This window comes from Syngnathus floridae, chromosome 16 (genome assembly GCF_059516105.1).
Source record: "Syngnathus floridae isolate MCC-2025c chromosome 16, RoL_Sflo_1.0, whole genome shotgun sequence".
Classification (NCBI taxonomy): domain Eukaryota; kingdom Metazoa; phylum Chordata; class Actinopteri; order Syngnathiformes; family Syngnathidae; genus Syngnathus; species Syngnathus floridae.
The window spans coordinates 4,057,361-4,073,614 of record NC_142428.1 but is presented as its reverse complement, the minus strand read 5'-3'; the positions used below and the strand labels follow the sequence as shown (position 1 = coordinate 4,073,614).

Sequence of the window (16,254 nt, the reverse complement as noted above, 5' to 3'; positions counted from 1 at the left end):
CACACGCTGTAATTAAACAGTTGACTGAACCCTGAACACCGATTGGTTGATTAGCTTTTGAGTCGTCACCCATAAGTAATACAAACATTATCATAGATAATATCGTTAACTGTTTACTTTTCAAACAAGGTATAGCAGATGTAAACTTTTAGCTAATTTACAGCCAACTAAATATGATTATTTTATTCTTTAATAAGTCAATTCATGACTTTACATAAACTAATTAATCATGAATTAATTAATAAAGCCAACAAATCGGCAAGCTGCTGGCAGCGAGACTTTTTCGCTAATTAGTTAGCATGGCTAGCTTTCTTACAATTCATGATTTTGATGTCAAACAGGAAGTCGTTATCGTGAACCGTGCTCACTCCAGAAGGGACTCTAGATGAACTTGCAAAGTATGTGGCAATAACATCTTTCTCACTTTCCATGATGCTATCGGTATACAGATACGGTGCCTTTCTTAAGGAAGTATGAATTATGCATCGCTGCATATATTATCTATTCCCACTCGGTGTGCAACTATTTCAAAGCATCTTGTATTGATACATCCCAGAATAAACTAGATCTATGATTCGGGGTGAAGTAATGACAAATATCATCATAATGCAGTGCCGCGCTGATGCTCGCGCCATTAAAATGCATCATCAAATGCAAATGTGAAATTAGTGCGCGAGTGAAAAAAAAAACTGATTTGACCCAGATGACTCAGATGAGATATGATTGTGTCAGTCTGGAAAAGTTATCATTACAGATTTGAGATGCAGTCGTGTAAAACTGAATCAGCAGGACGGCTCGCCAAATTGACATCTCCTCTTTCAAATGTGACTTCAAACTCGTGTGCTTCCTTTTCGTTTCCTTTATCGTTCTAATTTAATTTTAAGCGAGCGTCAGCGAGAACAAAACTCAGCTGGATGCTATATGCGCTATATGCTAATGTCAAATTTCCCCAACTGCTTTTCGATTGCCTGGGGGGGATGCGGATCCATATTTTTCAGTCATTATTTTACATAGCCCCTCATACATTACTTCTCCATTATTTCAGCCTGGCAGCTCATTTGTGTCGACCGCATGCAATAATTTCAGTTACAAATGGTCCCGATTTCACTCCTTCTCAGAAAATGTCAATTATATCCCATGTGTTGCTTTGGCACGGGGGAGATTTATAGAAGTTATTTTCAATCACGCTCGTCAAGCTGCCGGGTCTCTCGGCTAATGGTTTGTATCAAGCACACATGACGGTGGGACCGTCTCATTTCGGATTCATGTAAGTTTAATGGCGAGGCGATGAATCAGGCACTTACAGTGCAGTGAAGTTGTATTACATACAGACATGATTCCGGATGCTCACTGCCGGCACGCTTGAATGCTGGTGAAGTACACGAACTTTGATTTGCCTGAAAATGTTCAATTTTTCATGCCAGCGATCCCCCCCAAACTGCATTACCTCCCCCGGTGCTTTCCTGGCTAAGACTGTTTTGCTGAGCTAAAAGTCTGAAATGCGCTTTCTCGGCTTCGGGCTTGAAATATGTTGCACTACCGTGTCACTGTTTCTCACACCATTCACAGTCAGGGTTTCGGGAAATAAAATGCAAAACCTTGTCCGGCACACTCAATACAAGTAGGAACAAATGTAAGTAAGAAAAAAAAAAAAAAAGGACTTTTTACTTAGATTTTTTTTCTGCTAGATTGGTCAATGTGTTTTTTGTTTTTGAAATACGGACTGTTGTTGCTATGAGAAACGATGATTGATTGACTATAAGAATCAAATATTCTTGGTTGAAGGCCAATTTAGGTTTTTTGTACAATAGGCATTCCGATTAATCGTAATCTCAATCGTTAAATATGTAATTGCTAGAAGTGACTTGTGGCAAAGTATCAAGGGGTCTTAAAACACTAAATATGGTGGAAAAGTTGCAGGTACCAAAAAGTAAAGTCAAATTTTTTGTCTTTATTGACAGTCCATGCATGGATTCTTCATAGCTCATGCTTGCACTTTACCTACTGCAACATTCATAATCACTCAAGATGGAGGCCATGAAGTGTTGCGCTACGTGAAACGTTGTATCTAGGCCAACATGGTGCACGTGTGACAAACTCCATGTAGATCCCCCCCCCCCCACTCTTGCAGCTCATCTTGCCGCTGGGAAATATGTGCAGCAATCATTCGCAAAGGCCGAAGCCCACCTGCCGCAATCCACGCCGCGCGGTAGCAGCTACGCCCACGCGCTAATTTCATTTTACAGCTGTTGTGTTGTCAGCCGAGTTGCTATTATGGAATCGCAAACTGTCATATCCAATGACTTGTTCAGCGTGTTGCCAGGCAAGAGATATTTTGCTGCTCATTCTCATGTGATTGCCATGGCTGCCAGGATTATCATGTAATTAGCACTGTAGCATGTAGCGTTAGCGTTCCGGTGCCTCTCGTTCAAATTTGTCCATAATAGTCCCTTTTAATTTATAGTTTCCAAATCCAATTATACTTGATTTAAATTCCGCTAACCCGGCTACTGTTTGGAGATGCAGCATTTATTTTTACATACAAATGTCGCAAACCTTTAAATAATCTACGTATGACGTAAATAATAAATGCAGTTTTCCGCTTGCGACTAATATTAATGTGACAAGTTTGCCGCCGCGACCCGATGACAACCGTACCTTATTCAGATCCGAATCTCGGCAGCCTCATCCATAAGCGCGCGTTCGCATTAGTGCAAGAAGGACAATTAAGTTGCGCAATACCTCATTTTTCATTTGATAATGAGACCAACTGCAGACCAATCCCAGAGTGACACATTTGTAATATTCATAGAGTCAGCTAATGCAGCCTATGGCTCATATGGGTGGAAGATGAACAAGCATTAGAAAGTTTGTTAAACAAGTTTCACGCTGCAGAAAAGGTGACCACGCTGTGTAATTTATTTAAATGTAATTCCGCCGGAAGGCCGCTTGTTTGGTTTTGGGTCTTTTGTCAACGTGTCCAGATCTGCGTGGTGAATGGCCTTCTGAAATAATGGGAAAAATTGCAGTGCAAGTTAAATAAACTGTGTGTGTGTACAATCCTCGCACGCATTTTTAATGCAAGTTCACCTGAGCGTGCATTGGTTGAGTTTATATAGCGTGGCTGCAATTTGATATTTCACAGTGTGGACAGGAAGTGGAGGGGCACTTCGGAAAAGTTTGGCCTGGCCAATTTTAACATTTATTTGCAATGATTCCAAGTTTTGCCCTGCAAAAACATGACCTTGAGGGTTGGTAAGATTTAGTTGTGGAGAGACGATCGGAAGCGCGATAGTTCTTGAGGAGGTGTGTTACCTTGGCGTGTGATGAGCAGCAAGCATTGCACAGCCTTCGGGCGCTGGCTTAGGAAAAGATGGCAGAGTGATAATGACAAGGTCGTGGAGGCCCGGCGAGTGGCGTCGGTCGCCTAACGTAACCCCGAGCGCTCAAACGGAGTTGTTGTCGCGCACCATGCAAGAGACAATCGACGGGCGCCGAGCAGGTTGAAGTCAAGGCAACCTGCAGTTATTTCGATAAATCGAGCAGAGTTTTCCCTGGACGTTGTGGTGCACAGTCCGGCTTTTTATTTGGATGCTTTCGCACCAGCCGTTCTCCTCGAGTCGAGAACATAAATGTGAATTAGTTTTGAACGTCTGCCAAGATGGTCAGATGGTGATTGCTCGTTTATGCAAGAGTAATAATCTAGCAAAAAGAAAACTTGCTACATTGGATGCTAACATTAAAGCAGCTGGAACCTGAAAAAAGTGCTCAGCGGGAAGCCACGACGCAGCGGGGATGAACAATCGAGTGACGAGGATTTGAAAGGACCGGATGAAAAAAAATGGACGTGACACAGCTGGAGAGAATTTACGGAAGGGAAAATAAGTTGACTGTTCTTACGAAATCACGGGCATCTGGTAATATTTAATGACGACAAACTTTTTTTTGTGGAACACATCCCCCAAAAAACGCCACAAAATATTATCAAGAAACAAAACAAGCAAAACACCTGCTACTGTATTAGTCATGTAATCCTTAATGAGCATTGTTCCGGTTACTCATCTTTTCCGCCTTTGTTTTTGTGCAAGCGCGTGCAATAAACAGCGCCTGTTGTTCTGCAGAAAAATGTGAAAGCATCAGTAATTACTGCCCGTGCTTCTGTACATGCAAAAAAGAAAGCACAAAGCAAAGTAGAGAAGAACTGTTCTGGACAAAATGCCATAGGGTCAGGTTGCAGTGCTTTGTCATCATTTTTTTTTTTTTTATATTGTCTGACCGTGACTGTCGCCTTGTATTTGTCCACAATAAACAGCCAACGTTTGCATAAATCCTTATTTGTATTTGCGTTACCTATCTCATAGAACTATTAACTTTATTTGATTTAAATGACAAAAAAATTATAACAAAAATGACATGTAAAGGTTTTGTCGTTATATATATTTTAAATTAATCAAAAGAACAAAAAGTATCTAGGAAAAAAATCATTAATACTGTATTTAATATTTTGCTTGTATTTTATATACTTTTATTCTAATTAGTGATGGAATTAAATTACTCATTTAAATAAAATACCCCAACAATTAAATTTTAAAAAATATAGACAAATTTAACATGTTAAAAATCATCATTTATTCTATATTGTTTATTTTAAAGACATTATTTTTACTCAAGTATCCATTGATGGCTGGTTTTGTTTCTGCAGCAATTTCATAGCATTGAATCAGTGTTGGTTGTATACAAAAAAAAAAAAGAAAGATGTTTGTAATGTTTAATGCACCAAGTCCTGCCTTGGGCACCATCCTCCATCTATATGTCACTGCAGCCAGCCAGAGAGGTGGCATGTAACTTTGCTTTTGAAACGGCATCACAATGCAAGATGCATGAGAAAATTATTTATATAGGTTTAGAATAGGTGTGCAAGGAATGCATTTGTGCACCATGATATGGTTCTTGGGTGTAAAGTATAGCATGAAACACATGCTGCGCAAAGCCAGCTTTATTCATATTTAAAATATGTGCTTCGATTAATGATTCATGGCCTTTGGCTTTGAGCGAAAAAAACGCCTATTATGTCAGTTTTCAAGAGGGAGAAGAAAAAAAAAGTGATGAATACTGCTGACAAAGATACAAGGCTGACTTTATTCGCTTCTCTTGACATTTGAAACTGTTTAAAACGATGTAACTTTTTTTTCAAGTTATAAAGAGATCGTCTATATAATGTGGACAGTAGTTTGTTTTATGTTAGCACTAGCATTAGCGCTACCTTCACTGTTCAGAGCCACAAATCTCGTCGGACACCTTTATAAAATAAATAGATCCAGCTCTAACAGTCCTGGAGCAAAAAAGGCTTTTAACATTAATACACTGAAGTATTTATTTAATTTTAGGCTAGTACTTTTGTCACACATTATGTTAGCATCATTTGTTGTAGCCTAGTTTTAACAGAGTGGTGTGCAGTGTTACCAAATGTATATTATACGCCAATGTTTTATTTAGCTTAGCATTATCCGTGCTAGCGGAAAAACAAAGCCAAAAAAAAAATCCCTAATGGATACTACATGGTTTATTAAATTCAGCTTTAGCCTCGCTAGCTAAAAACAAAACGAATGGATGGTAGCTTTCATTTCATTGTACCTAATTTTAAAGTTAAGTTTTCTGTGACAAAATTGCATCTTATTAAAAACTATATCTGTATATCATTCTCAAAGGCGTTTATTGCATTACTAAATGTGACAAATGTGCTTTTTAATATTTGGGTTTTGTGGTTTAGGTGCAATAAAGCGCAATAAATCTAATAGACGAGAATGTGTTTTGCTCGTCACGCAACCTCTGTGAAGGTGAATGTAATGAAATCTTATTCAATAAGTGCTCTTCACATCACAACTTCAAATAATTTTTGTATCATAGATTTTATTCCAACAGTGCACTGTCCAAATTAAATTTAAGAAAATCACTTTATCTTATTTGGGTTAAGTCGAAGTTCTGAAGGAGGAACCTGAAGACATATTTGAACGTGACCAGTTCAATTGTGCTTGGGTCCACTTGACACTTTTATTAATGAATTAGAGTCTAAAATAGTCAAATGCATGGATGCTAGCAATTTGTCGCTCCTCCCATGTGGTGAGTAGAAGAAATCTGTTTTTGTTTACAGGATATGGCAGCAGGGGCTTCTCCACTTTCATAATTGATGCACTCCATCACATTACATAGTTGCAGTTGTCATGCAACTGCAAATTAGCGGCATGTATTAGCAGGCAACGAGCCCAGATGCGAACATGCACTTTCCCGTTTTGCACGTTTGGCAAAGCATTTCCTCCGCGCCTTTGTTTTGTTGGTACCGTGCCGCCACCATGATTCAAGAGCTTAGTTTAGCATCGTCATTACTTCTGCACAACTAGTTTTTTCAGTCTTCTCTCATTATTTTTGTGTGTAGACAATTTGTGATTTTAGTATTGGCCCATTAAGTCGCTGCACAATTTGTCTTTGCGAGCCACATAAAATGAGGTGGCGGGCCGTATCTGCTCCCCGGGGCTTTGAGTTTGACACCTTGCGCCATTTCTCATTTGCATTATTGCAATGATGCAAAATGTTTTGGTGGCGAGACAAACGTCTCGACTTTTTGTGAACAAAAGGTTCATCATTTCTTGTATCAGTGGCGCCTCAAGTGTTGACACAAACAGGCGCGGGTGTCAAGTACGAATCACGTCACACTTGTTCTACTGAGTTATAAGATTTATGAAAAAAGGGGGAGAGACGAACCGGCGGAGACTAGAAATGGGGGAGAGAAAAATCAATGCGAAGCAATGCTGTAAATCTAAGCAGCGAGAACCGAGCTCGAAAGTGGAGGTCTTAACACGACTGAGAGGGTGAACAAGCTTCTTTAAAACCGCCCCGCAAATCTCCCGGCAGATTTACAGTCAGACGTTTGTTTGGGCGATACGCTACAGAGTAACGCTGCACACACTGTACGTGTTGTTTTGTCTTCAAACGTCGGTGGTCTCGAACAAAAGGAGCTGCTACTCTTTGTGTTTAGAATCTTGTGTTGCTGTGTCCTTGGGCAAGACACTTCTCACATCTCGGTCATCATTTTAAATGTGACATACCTGGTAAAGTCAAATAAAATAAAAACAAAGAATAGTTACAGTTCTATCCAACAGCATCAGCAACAAGTGTATTCTCCACACTGCAGGGGTCGGACCCCGGTGTTTGTATTGCTCCCCGACCCGAGTACTCCGAACAGCTTGTTTCCTGACGAGGACACGAGGTGACCCCCTTTTGAGAGTCTTTCCGTAACATCATCGCCGCAGGCAGCAAGCAAGTCACATGAGAGCAAGAGCGAGATCTACATAGTCGCTTGTGGATTTTTGCATTTGCCTTTGTTGCGTAACAGTGTTTACGGCGATGTTAGGAAGTCGGTTGATTGAGAACTGAAGTGGTGGTGGAAGCGGATGGATGGATGGATGGATGGATGGATGGATGGATGGATGGATGGATGGATGGATGGATGGATGGATGGATGGATGGATGGATGGATGGATTTGCAGACAACAAGGACCCATGTTCATTGGGACTTGTCTATTTTGTGAGAATTTAACAGATGGGTTAGTTTCAAGTTGTAAATGGGGAGAACATAATGTAACAGTAGCAGCTGCCAGACTACATTCCCCTTCGTCGTGGATCACAAATAGTAAACCATCTGGCTGAGGATCACCCAGACTTGTGTTTTGAAGGAAAACATTTCTGATGTAAGCACGGGGCTATTGGGCAAAAAACAACGGGGGCGGTCCAATTTTTATATATATATATTTTTTTACTGAGCCGTATCCGTCGGTAAGAATTTTAAAAGGTGTGTCACTCTTTTTTGGATCTCATACATGGGCCTAACAGAACGTGACAGGAGCGTTTCTCACTGTCAGCACGAGTATCTTCCGCTCGAGCGGAGAAATTTGGGGATATCCGGTTGGAGATGGCGGGACGTTTCGGTTTAGGAGGAAACGAGTGGAGAGTATGTTCGGCCGAGCTTTTAGCCTTTTATCTCAAACACGATCCGACAGAATTACTCCCACAATGGTGTGCAATTTTAGGCTGAATAAACTAGTTCATTTGTTTGGAACTAAGTTTTGAAATTTGCGAACTGATGAAGAAGTTGGTGTAAAAACTGAGCTTTGAACTCCCCCACTTTGCTTCTCCGCCATGTCAAGCGTTGCCATCCGGTTCAGCGCCACTGAAGGCACCGAGCCGTGAAATGTCAATACCATTAAAACATCAGAGGGACGACCTTCTTCTGGTCACCTAAAAGTTAAAATGATATTTTGTCGTTAGCAAGCGACTTCTTGAAACAGGCTGGAGCTATATCCTCGTAGAAAAAAAAAACAAAAAACACGTAAACGCCAACAATGAAATATTGAGAAGCTCGCAACATCGACTGGAATATCTTCACACACTTCATTTTATTCAGTGCACTTGGCAATTTATGCAAACAGCTCGCTCCTGTGGACAATGAGTTACTGAATAAAACATTGATTATAAAGAATGGAGACAGACTTGAGAGCTTCCCTTCGCATCATACCAAATGTTGGAGAATAGAAAGTCCACTGAACAGAAGCTCATAAAATCAGCGGCATGTTAATATGATCTGATGATTGAAGTTAACACTTAGCTTGCCTGTAAAAGCACCACACACACACACATTTGTCTGAGTGTGTATGTCTAGGGGGGATTTTATTCTTTTTTGAGGGGGGGGGGCGGTGCTCAGGTTCACAAGACGCGGTGCACGCCTGTCTGCCTTCATCATGCTCATGTTAGCAGCAGGCGCTCCACAGGATGTGTCATGTCATTATTAGAGAGAGAGAGAGAGAGCAAATGAGGAAGCATGAATTTCTGCAACATGCCTAAGAGTTATTTATTTTTTTGCATTGCTTCCAATTTTCCAGATGAAACCTGTCACACAAAATGTGTCCATTGTAGTAAGGCACCTGAGAAAAATAAATCTGTTTTGTTCTGCTTCAGATCCCAGTTATGACGGGAGCCTTCATGGACTCGTCGCCAAATGACGACTACAGCGGCGAGCACTCGCTCTTCAACTCATCGGCCAGCGTCCACGCCGCCGCCTCGGCGGCCTCCGTGCACGGCCAGCCGGACGAATCGCAGTCCATGTCCAGCGACGCCATCTGGCTTTGGATCGCCATCGTGGCCACCATCGGAAACATCGTGGTGGTGGGCGTGGTCTACGCTTGCACCTTCTGAGAAAACATCTGAATCATTCAAAACGTTCAAATCCGTCTGGACGGACTCGTCTAACATCGAGACTCCCGCTTTTGTCGGATTCTACGATATGAGGATAATGCGCCGTGGATAAAAAAAAAAAATGCTCTCTCCGCTAAGAATCCGAGGAATGTTGCTCCTTCTTAAGTTTCTTTCCATGTCTCCCCCGAAGAACACACTCACTTGTCATGCGGAGATGCGAATGGAGGTTAAATGGAGCTTGAGATTTGGGTTGATCCGGGGACCGCCACAAAGCAATTTAGGCCAGCGCTGTTTAATTATGCCCTCCGACTCGGATGGCGAATGTTAAAACATTTACAAGGCACCGGGACCGGTTTCATCCGAGGCGGCCCCGGGGCCCATCCGCCATTAGGGCACATGTAAGGAGACTCTGTGGACCGGACGTGCCACTAATGACTTCATCATCATTGTGGTCCGGCGGCGAAAAATCACATGAATATCAAATCCGAAGGCCTAACGAGGCAATAATTCAACGTTTAGGCTTTACCTGCTTTATCTTTTCCCCGATGGCAGCCATTGCTCATCTTTGACAGGGTTGCCGCGTGTCGGACCACGAAGCTTCTCCCGTTTGGCAGCGGGTGGACAATCTGCTCGACGTGACCTTGAGGTTTCATTTCATGAAAGCATCAGAACAGGTCCAAATGGTTTGTAAAGTTTGCCGTCTTTTCAAAGTACTCGAGTACTTTGTGGTTATAGTGGACAACAATTCAATGAAATCCAAACACGATTTTTGTTTTCTTCCATTCACGCAAAATATACAAGCCTGTTGCCTTTTATTCAAGTCCACTCGTTGACGCTTCGACTTTTTCATTCTTCTGACATATGAACTTGAAGTGACTTTGTCGTTTGAGTTCCGTAGCCTGCTTGGTATTCATCACCACATGTTACGATGATATGAATATAAACTAGCCGACACTGTTTTGTAGCAACAATGGTGACTGTTTCTTTTCAGGCCTGCTTTTTTTATCAACTGTGTAGAACTATTCAGACGATGTTGTAAATTATAGACACGGATAATCCTTTTTCGGAAAGGTGTACGCTTTTAGATTTGTCGCATTATACGAGAGCCGTGGCGAAGTTGTGATGGCGGCCATTTTGACACGGGTTGTTTGGATGTGGTATTCTTGTGCACTCCACCAAATCTGTAACCCCTTTTTTTGTTTTTCTGGAGATGGACGGAACATTTTCAGCGGTAAAGCAATGTAATATAATCTTGTGTTCCAGTAAATCAACTTGATTTCTAAGCTATCTGACGTCCCTTGATTTGTTTTTCCCATAAATCAGGGATGAAAAACGTAGAGACATTTTAACTGCAGGAACATTTTGTAACCTTGACTACAGAAGTTTCCTACTGCTGGTTTTCAATGGAAAGAAGCAAGTTGCATCATTTTTCTTCAAGTGGAACAAGGTTATCAGGAAAAACCTTGTCCCTGAAATAAACAATCCAAGAGAGTTGTTCTTTACACACCGACTGTGTTTCCGTGCTCACTAAGGCCTACAAATCTCCGCTGTTCCTTCTTCAGGGAGAAAGAAGTAACGTCGGCGAGATTTACACATTGCATTTGTAAACTCACTTGTCAAGCGACCCGCCACCTTGCAAGACCGAACGAGCCGCCGCCTCCCTGTAAACCACACGTCCTCCAAGCCCCGTGCTGATGGGGCGGCTTGATTCGATCAACCCCCCCCCCCCCCCCTCCCCTCCCCTCTTCACATTCACCTGCAGGGCCTTTCCATCCCCTCTCGATGGAAGCGACAAAGGTTGTTTTCTTGTTGCTTTCAGCTGCTTGTTGAGTGGAAAAGATGTAACTCCTGGAGGCAGCGTTAGATTAAATAGAAAATCACAAGGTCTCGCCGGTGCTAATGTATGTTAATGCATGGGCGCTTATTAGAGTCTCAGGTGGCAAATCTATAGCGGCAAACTAAGACTTTACCAGATAAGGCTTTCTCGGGGCAGTGACTAATAGACACCGATGGGAAGCGATTCATTGGTTTGGGGCGATGGTGAAATGAAACCTAAGATAATCAAAGCCATCCTGTCAAATTTTGGTCACCCCTAGTGGTTGGTTCTAGAAGCACATCTAGTATTGATTAAACAGTTTTTGAATATTGAGGGGAAAAACAGCTCACGTACAAGCGCTCGTATATCCGGCGAGCATTTAACAACGCTGAACTCCCCAAAGGACCCGCATGAGTCTTTTTTACACCACAATTACAGATATCTCCTTGACGGCGGCCACCACTGGGGCACACAAACACGGCAGCGTTGTAAACCGATGTAATCATCACACCAGTGGCAGACTAGAAACCCCCACCTCGACAACCGCCCCAAAAGGAACAGTGGGATTTGTTCTTGATAACGTTAGCGGGAAGAGCAGCTTGGCGAGAAAAGGATTTGAGGTCATCTGCTGCCATGGCAACAGCCGACGAGAATGGATTTGGGTTGTATCTTCTTGGCTCGTGGGCTGACATTTCTGGAACTCACTTGTGTTTCTGCCTCTTTTGTTTCAACTCACAAAGACTGCTGTTATGGGGGATCATTACAGAATCCTTGTGAATCCTGCTGATTATCTTTTTTTTTGGGGGGGGGGCTAATGTTACCATTGCCTGATGGAAGCTCAGCATCAGCTGTCATGCTTGGATGCTTTAAGGTAAGCAAGTTCTAACAGAGAAGAGTGCACATGAAGTTTTTTTTTTTTAAACACACATATAAGTGCTTATAAAAAGAAAGAAAAAGTGGCTCCATTTTAGCCAATTTGGTTGTCACTTTCAATCTCAAACTATTTATAGTATTTAGGAATAAATAAAAAATCTTTTTTCAGTTCATATGACATCAACCAGTAGGTGTCAGTAATGCGCATTGAAGCTAGTGCCACCTCGCCGTAAAACAAAACGAAGAAGAAAATGACGTAGCTTCCTCTTTACGAACGAGTCGTGAATTGCATTTCCTGTTCACAAACTAAACAGATCTGTGAGGAAACGAGTGAAGTGAGTGGGTGATTTGCATTTCCAGTTCATCGCGACAACGGATCAGCGAGGGACCGAATCCTGACTTTCCCGTTGGCGAACGAGTCAATGGGTCAACTGCCTTCCTTCCCGTGCATCAACGGATCAGTCAGTGAACGTGTTGCGTCTCCTAGCGTGAACTATGCAAGCCAGAATGTCGATTTACGATCTGCCAAGGAAAGAAAGAACCACTCACTGAACCACCACTTCTTTTATGCACGTTTTCTCCAAGCTAGCGGCTAACTTGATTGCATGAAGGGATGCGCCGTTATGCAAAAACGGGAAGATTATGCTTCTATTTGGGTAATCTTGATTTTACAAGTTAAAATGATCGTGAGCAGCAGCGGAGCCCCATTTCAACCCCTTACACTGAGTGCCAAGCAGGGAAGAAATGGGTACCGTTGTTATAGTCACCGGTATGACTCGGCAGGGGGTTTGAACCCCCAACCTCCCAAACTCAGGGCGGACACTCTCCTCTTCGGCCACTGAGCTGGTAAATAATCTTTAATAGTAGTATAACACTTATAGTAGTTTTTAAATAACGTGTATATAGTTTTTAAATGACGTGTATGCATACACCTAAATATTATTATCCAATATATCTACTGCAATTTCACATTAAATTGCTGGTTTGAAATTTATTTTTAATATTATTATTGTTTTTAATAAACATTTATGTTCAAACTTGTCTGGTGTTTTATTCCTTGTTTCTTTATTCGCCAATTAAAACATAAAAATCAGACATTTGGTTAACTGCTTTATATGGCAATATGTATGTGTTTTACGTTGTTATATGAGTTGGTGTCCCCCAAAATAACAAATGTCGGCATAAGGGATTTCTTTTTCAACCTTTTATTCAAACACAAACACATGCGGTATAATAACACCATCAACTACAAAGTCGGCATAACGTGTGTCGGCTGGCATAGCAGCAGCGCTGTCTGTCACTCACTCGTTAATCTTCGCGAACCAACCTGAAAATGGCGGTGTACCTAATGGAGTGTCCCCATGACGTCACCGATCAAACAGCCTATCAGAAAGTGGGGGTGAGGGCGGGTGTGGCACTTTTCACTTAAACCAGGGGTGTCAACCTCCAGTCCTCGAGGGGCCGCGTTCCAACATGTTTTCCAAGTGACCCTCGTTAAGCGCACCTGCGTGAAAAGTTTTAGCCACTTTCACATTCAAAAGGAGCTAAAACTTTTCACGCAGGTGAATTTAACGAGGGAATCACACGGACACTCCATTAGGTACACCGCCATTTTCAAGTGTACCTAATAACAGGCCACTTTATTAGGGAAATATCATGGTCAAAGGTCAGAGGTGTCACGCTCTAGTCCTCTGGGCCGCGTTCCAACATGTTTTCCAGGTGACCCTCGTTAAGTGCACCTGCGTGAAAAGTTTTAGCCACTTTCACGTTCAAAAGCAGCTAAAACTTTTCACGCAGGTGCACTTAACGAGGGAATCATACGGACACTCCATTAGGTACACCGCCATTTTCAAGTGTACCTAATAACAGGCCACTTTATTAGGGAAATATCATGGTCAAAGGTCACAGGTTTCAAGCTCTAGTCCTCTGGGCCGCGTTCCAACATGTTTTCCAGGTGACCCTCGTTAAGTGCACCTGCGTGAAAAGTTTTAGCCACTTTCACGTTCAAAAGAAGCTAAAACTTTTCACGCAGGTGCACTTAACGAGGGAATCATACGGACACTCCATTAGGTACACCGCCATTTTCAAGTGTACCTAATAACAGGCCACTTTATTAGGGAAATATCATGGTCAAAGGTCATAGGTTTCAAGCTCTAGTCCTCTGGGCCGCGTTCCAACATGTTTTCCAGGTGACCCTCGTTAAGTGCACCTGCGTGAAAAGTTTTAGCCACTTTCACGTTCAAAAGGAGCTAAAACTTTTCACGCAGGTGCACTTAACGAGGGAATCATACGGACACTCCATTAGGTACACCGCCATTTTCAAGTGTACCTAATAACAGGCCACTTTATTAGGGAAATATCATGGTCAAAGGTCACAGGTGTCAAGCTCTAGTCCTCTGGGCCGCGTTCCAACATGTTTTCCAGGTGACCCTCATTAAGTGCACCTGCGTGAAAAGTTTTAGCCACTTTCACGTTCAAAAGGAGCTAAAACTTTTCACGCAGGTGCACTTAACGAGGGAATCATACGTGCACTTAACGAGGGAATCATACGGACACTCCATTAGGTACACCGCCATTTTCAAGTGTACCTAATAACAGGCCACTTTATTAGGGAAATATCATGGTCAAAGGTCACAGGTGTCAAGCTCTAGTCCTCTGGGCCGCGTTCCAACATGTTTTCCAGGTGACCCTCATTAAGTGCACCTGCGTGAAAAGTTTTAGCCACTTTCACGTTCAAAAGGAGCTAAAACTTTTCACGCAGGTGCACTTAACGAGGGAATCATACGGACACTCCATTAGGTACACCGCCATTTTCAAGTGTACCTAATAACAGGCCACTTTATTAGGGAAATATCATGGTCAAAGGTCACAGGTTTCAAGCTCTAGTCCTCTGGGCCGCGTTCCAACATGTCATCCAGGTGACCCTCGTTAAGTGCACCTGCGTGAAAAGTTTTAGCCACTTTCACGTTCAAAAGAAGCTAAAACTTTTCACGCAGGTGCACTTAACGAGGGAATCATACGGACACTCCGTTAGGTACACCGCCATTTTCAAGTGTACCTAATAACAGGCCACTTTATTAGGCGGTGTACCTAATGGAGTGTCTGAGTAACGTCACAGATCCAACAGCCAATCAGGAGGTGGGGGTGAGGGCGGGTGTGGCACTTATCACTTTCAGTAAAGCTTTGACCATGATTTTTGGTTATTTGATTTATAAAAAAAGATCAGTGTGTGTGTGAACTGATTCTAAAGTGAACTATTTCTAGTTAGTTGGTTAGAGGGCTAAGGTTAGGGCTAGCCCTCTAACCCTACCTCTAAGCCTAACCCTAAACCCTAGCTCAGGTTAGGGTTAGGGTTAACGGGCTAGCCCTACCCCTAGCTCGGGTTAGGGTTAGGGTTAGGGTTTGAGGGCTAGCCCTACCCCTAGCTCGGGTTAGGGTTAGAGGGCTAGCCCTACCCCTAGCTCTAAGCCTAACCCCGAGCTCAGGTTAGGGTTAGGGTTAGGGTTTGAGGGCTAGCCCTACCCCTAGCTCGGGTTAGGGTTAGGGGGCTAGCCCTACCCCTAGCTCTAAGCCTAACCCTAACCCTTAGCTCAGGTTAGGGTTAGGGTTAGGGTTTGAGGGCTAGCCCTACCCCTAGCTCGGGTTAGGGTTAGGGTTAGGGTTTGAGGGCTAGCCCTACCCCTAGCTCGGGTTAGGGTTAGAGGGCTAGCCCTACCCCGAGCTCTAAGCCTAACCCTAACCCCTAGCTCAGGTTAGGGTTAGGGTTAGGGTTTGAGGGCTAGCCCTACCCCTAGCTCTAAGCCTAACCCCTAGCTCAGGTTAGGGTTAGGGTTAGGGTTTGAGGGCTAGCCCTACCCCTAGCTCGGGTTAAGGTTAGGGTTAGGGTTTGAGGGCTAGCCCTACCCCTAGCTCGGGTTAGGGTTAGAGGGCTAGCCCTACCCCTAGCTCTAAGCCTAACCCCTAGCTCAGGTTAGGGTTTGAGGGCTAGCCCTACCCCTAGCTCGGGTTAGGGTTAGGGTTAGGGTTTGAGGGCTGGCCCTACCCCTAGCTCTAAGCCTAACCCCTAGCTCAGGTTAGGGTTAGGGTTAGGGTTTGAGGGCTAGCCCTACCCCTAGCTCGGGTTAGGGTTAGGGGTCTAGCCCTACCCTAGCTTTAGGGCTAGCCCTAACCTTAGCTCTAAGCCTAACCCATAGCTCAGGTTAGGGTTAGGGTTAGAGGGCTAGCCCTACCCCTAGCTCTAAGCCTAACCCTAAACCCTAGCTCAGGTTAGGGTTAGGGTTAGGGTTTGAGGGCTAGCCCTACCCCTAGCTCGGGTTAGG

The 16,254-nt window shown here is 43.2% G+C and overlaps 1 protein-coding gene and 1 long non-coding RNA gene across 6 annotated transcripts in view; one reads left to right on the top strand and one right to left on the bottom strand.

Moving 5' to 3' along the window:
* c17h14orf132 (chromosome 17 C14orf132 homolog) overlaps nt 1–10,533 on the top strand; it is a 41,447-nt gene extending 30,914 nt beyond the window's left edge. For all 5 annotated transcript variants that reach the window (XM_088401348.1, XM_088401350.1, XM_088401346.1 and 2 more), the window contains one exon: nt 9,010–10,533. In XM_088401348.1, coding sequence (XP_088257474.1) covers nt 9,010–9,246 — 237 coding nt within the window. In that variant the 3' untranslated portion in view covers nt 9,247–10,533. The remainder of the gene's footprint in view (nt 1–9,009) is intronic.
* Nucleotides 10,534–13,986: 3,453 nt separating this feature from the next.
* LOC148385155 (uncharacterized) lies at nt 13,987–14,934 on the bottom strand. Its single transcript, XR_015853137.1, has 3 exons — nt 14,703–14,934; nt 14,468–14,638; nt 13,987–14,379 (listed from the first exon to the last, which is right to left on the bottom strand). It is a non-coding gene; the product is annotated as an uncharacterized LOC148385155 (long non-coding RNA).
* Nucleotides 14,935–16,254: the final 1,320 nt, after the last annotated feature.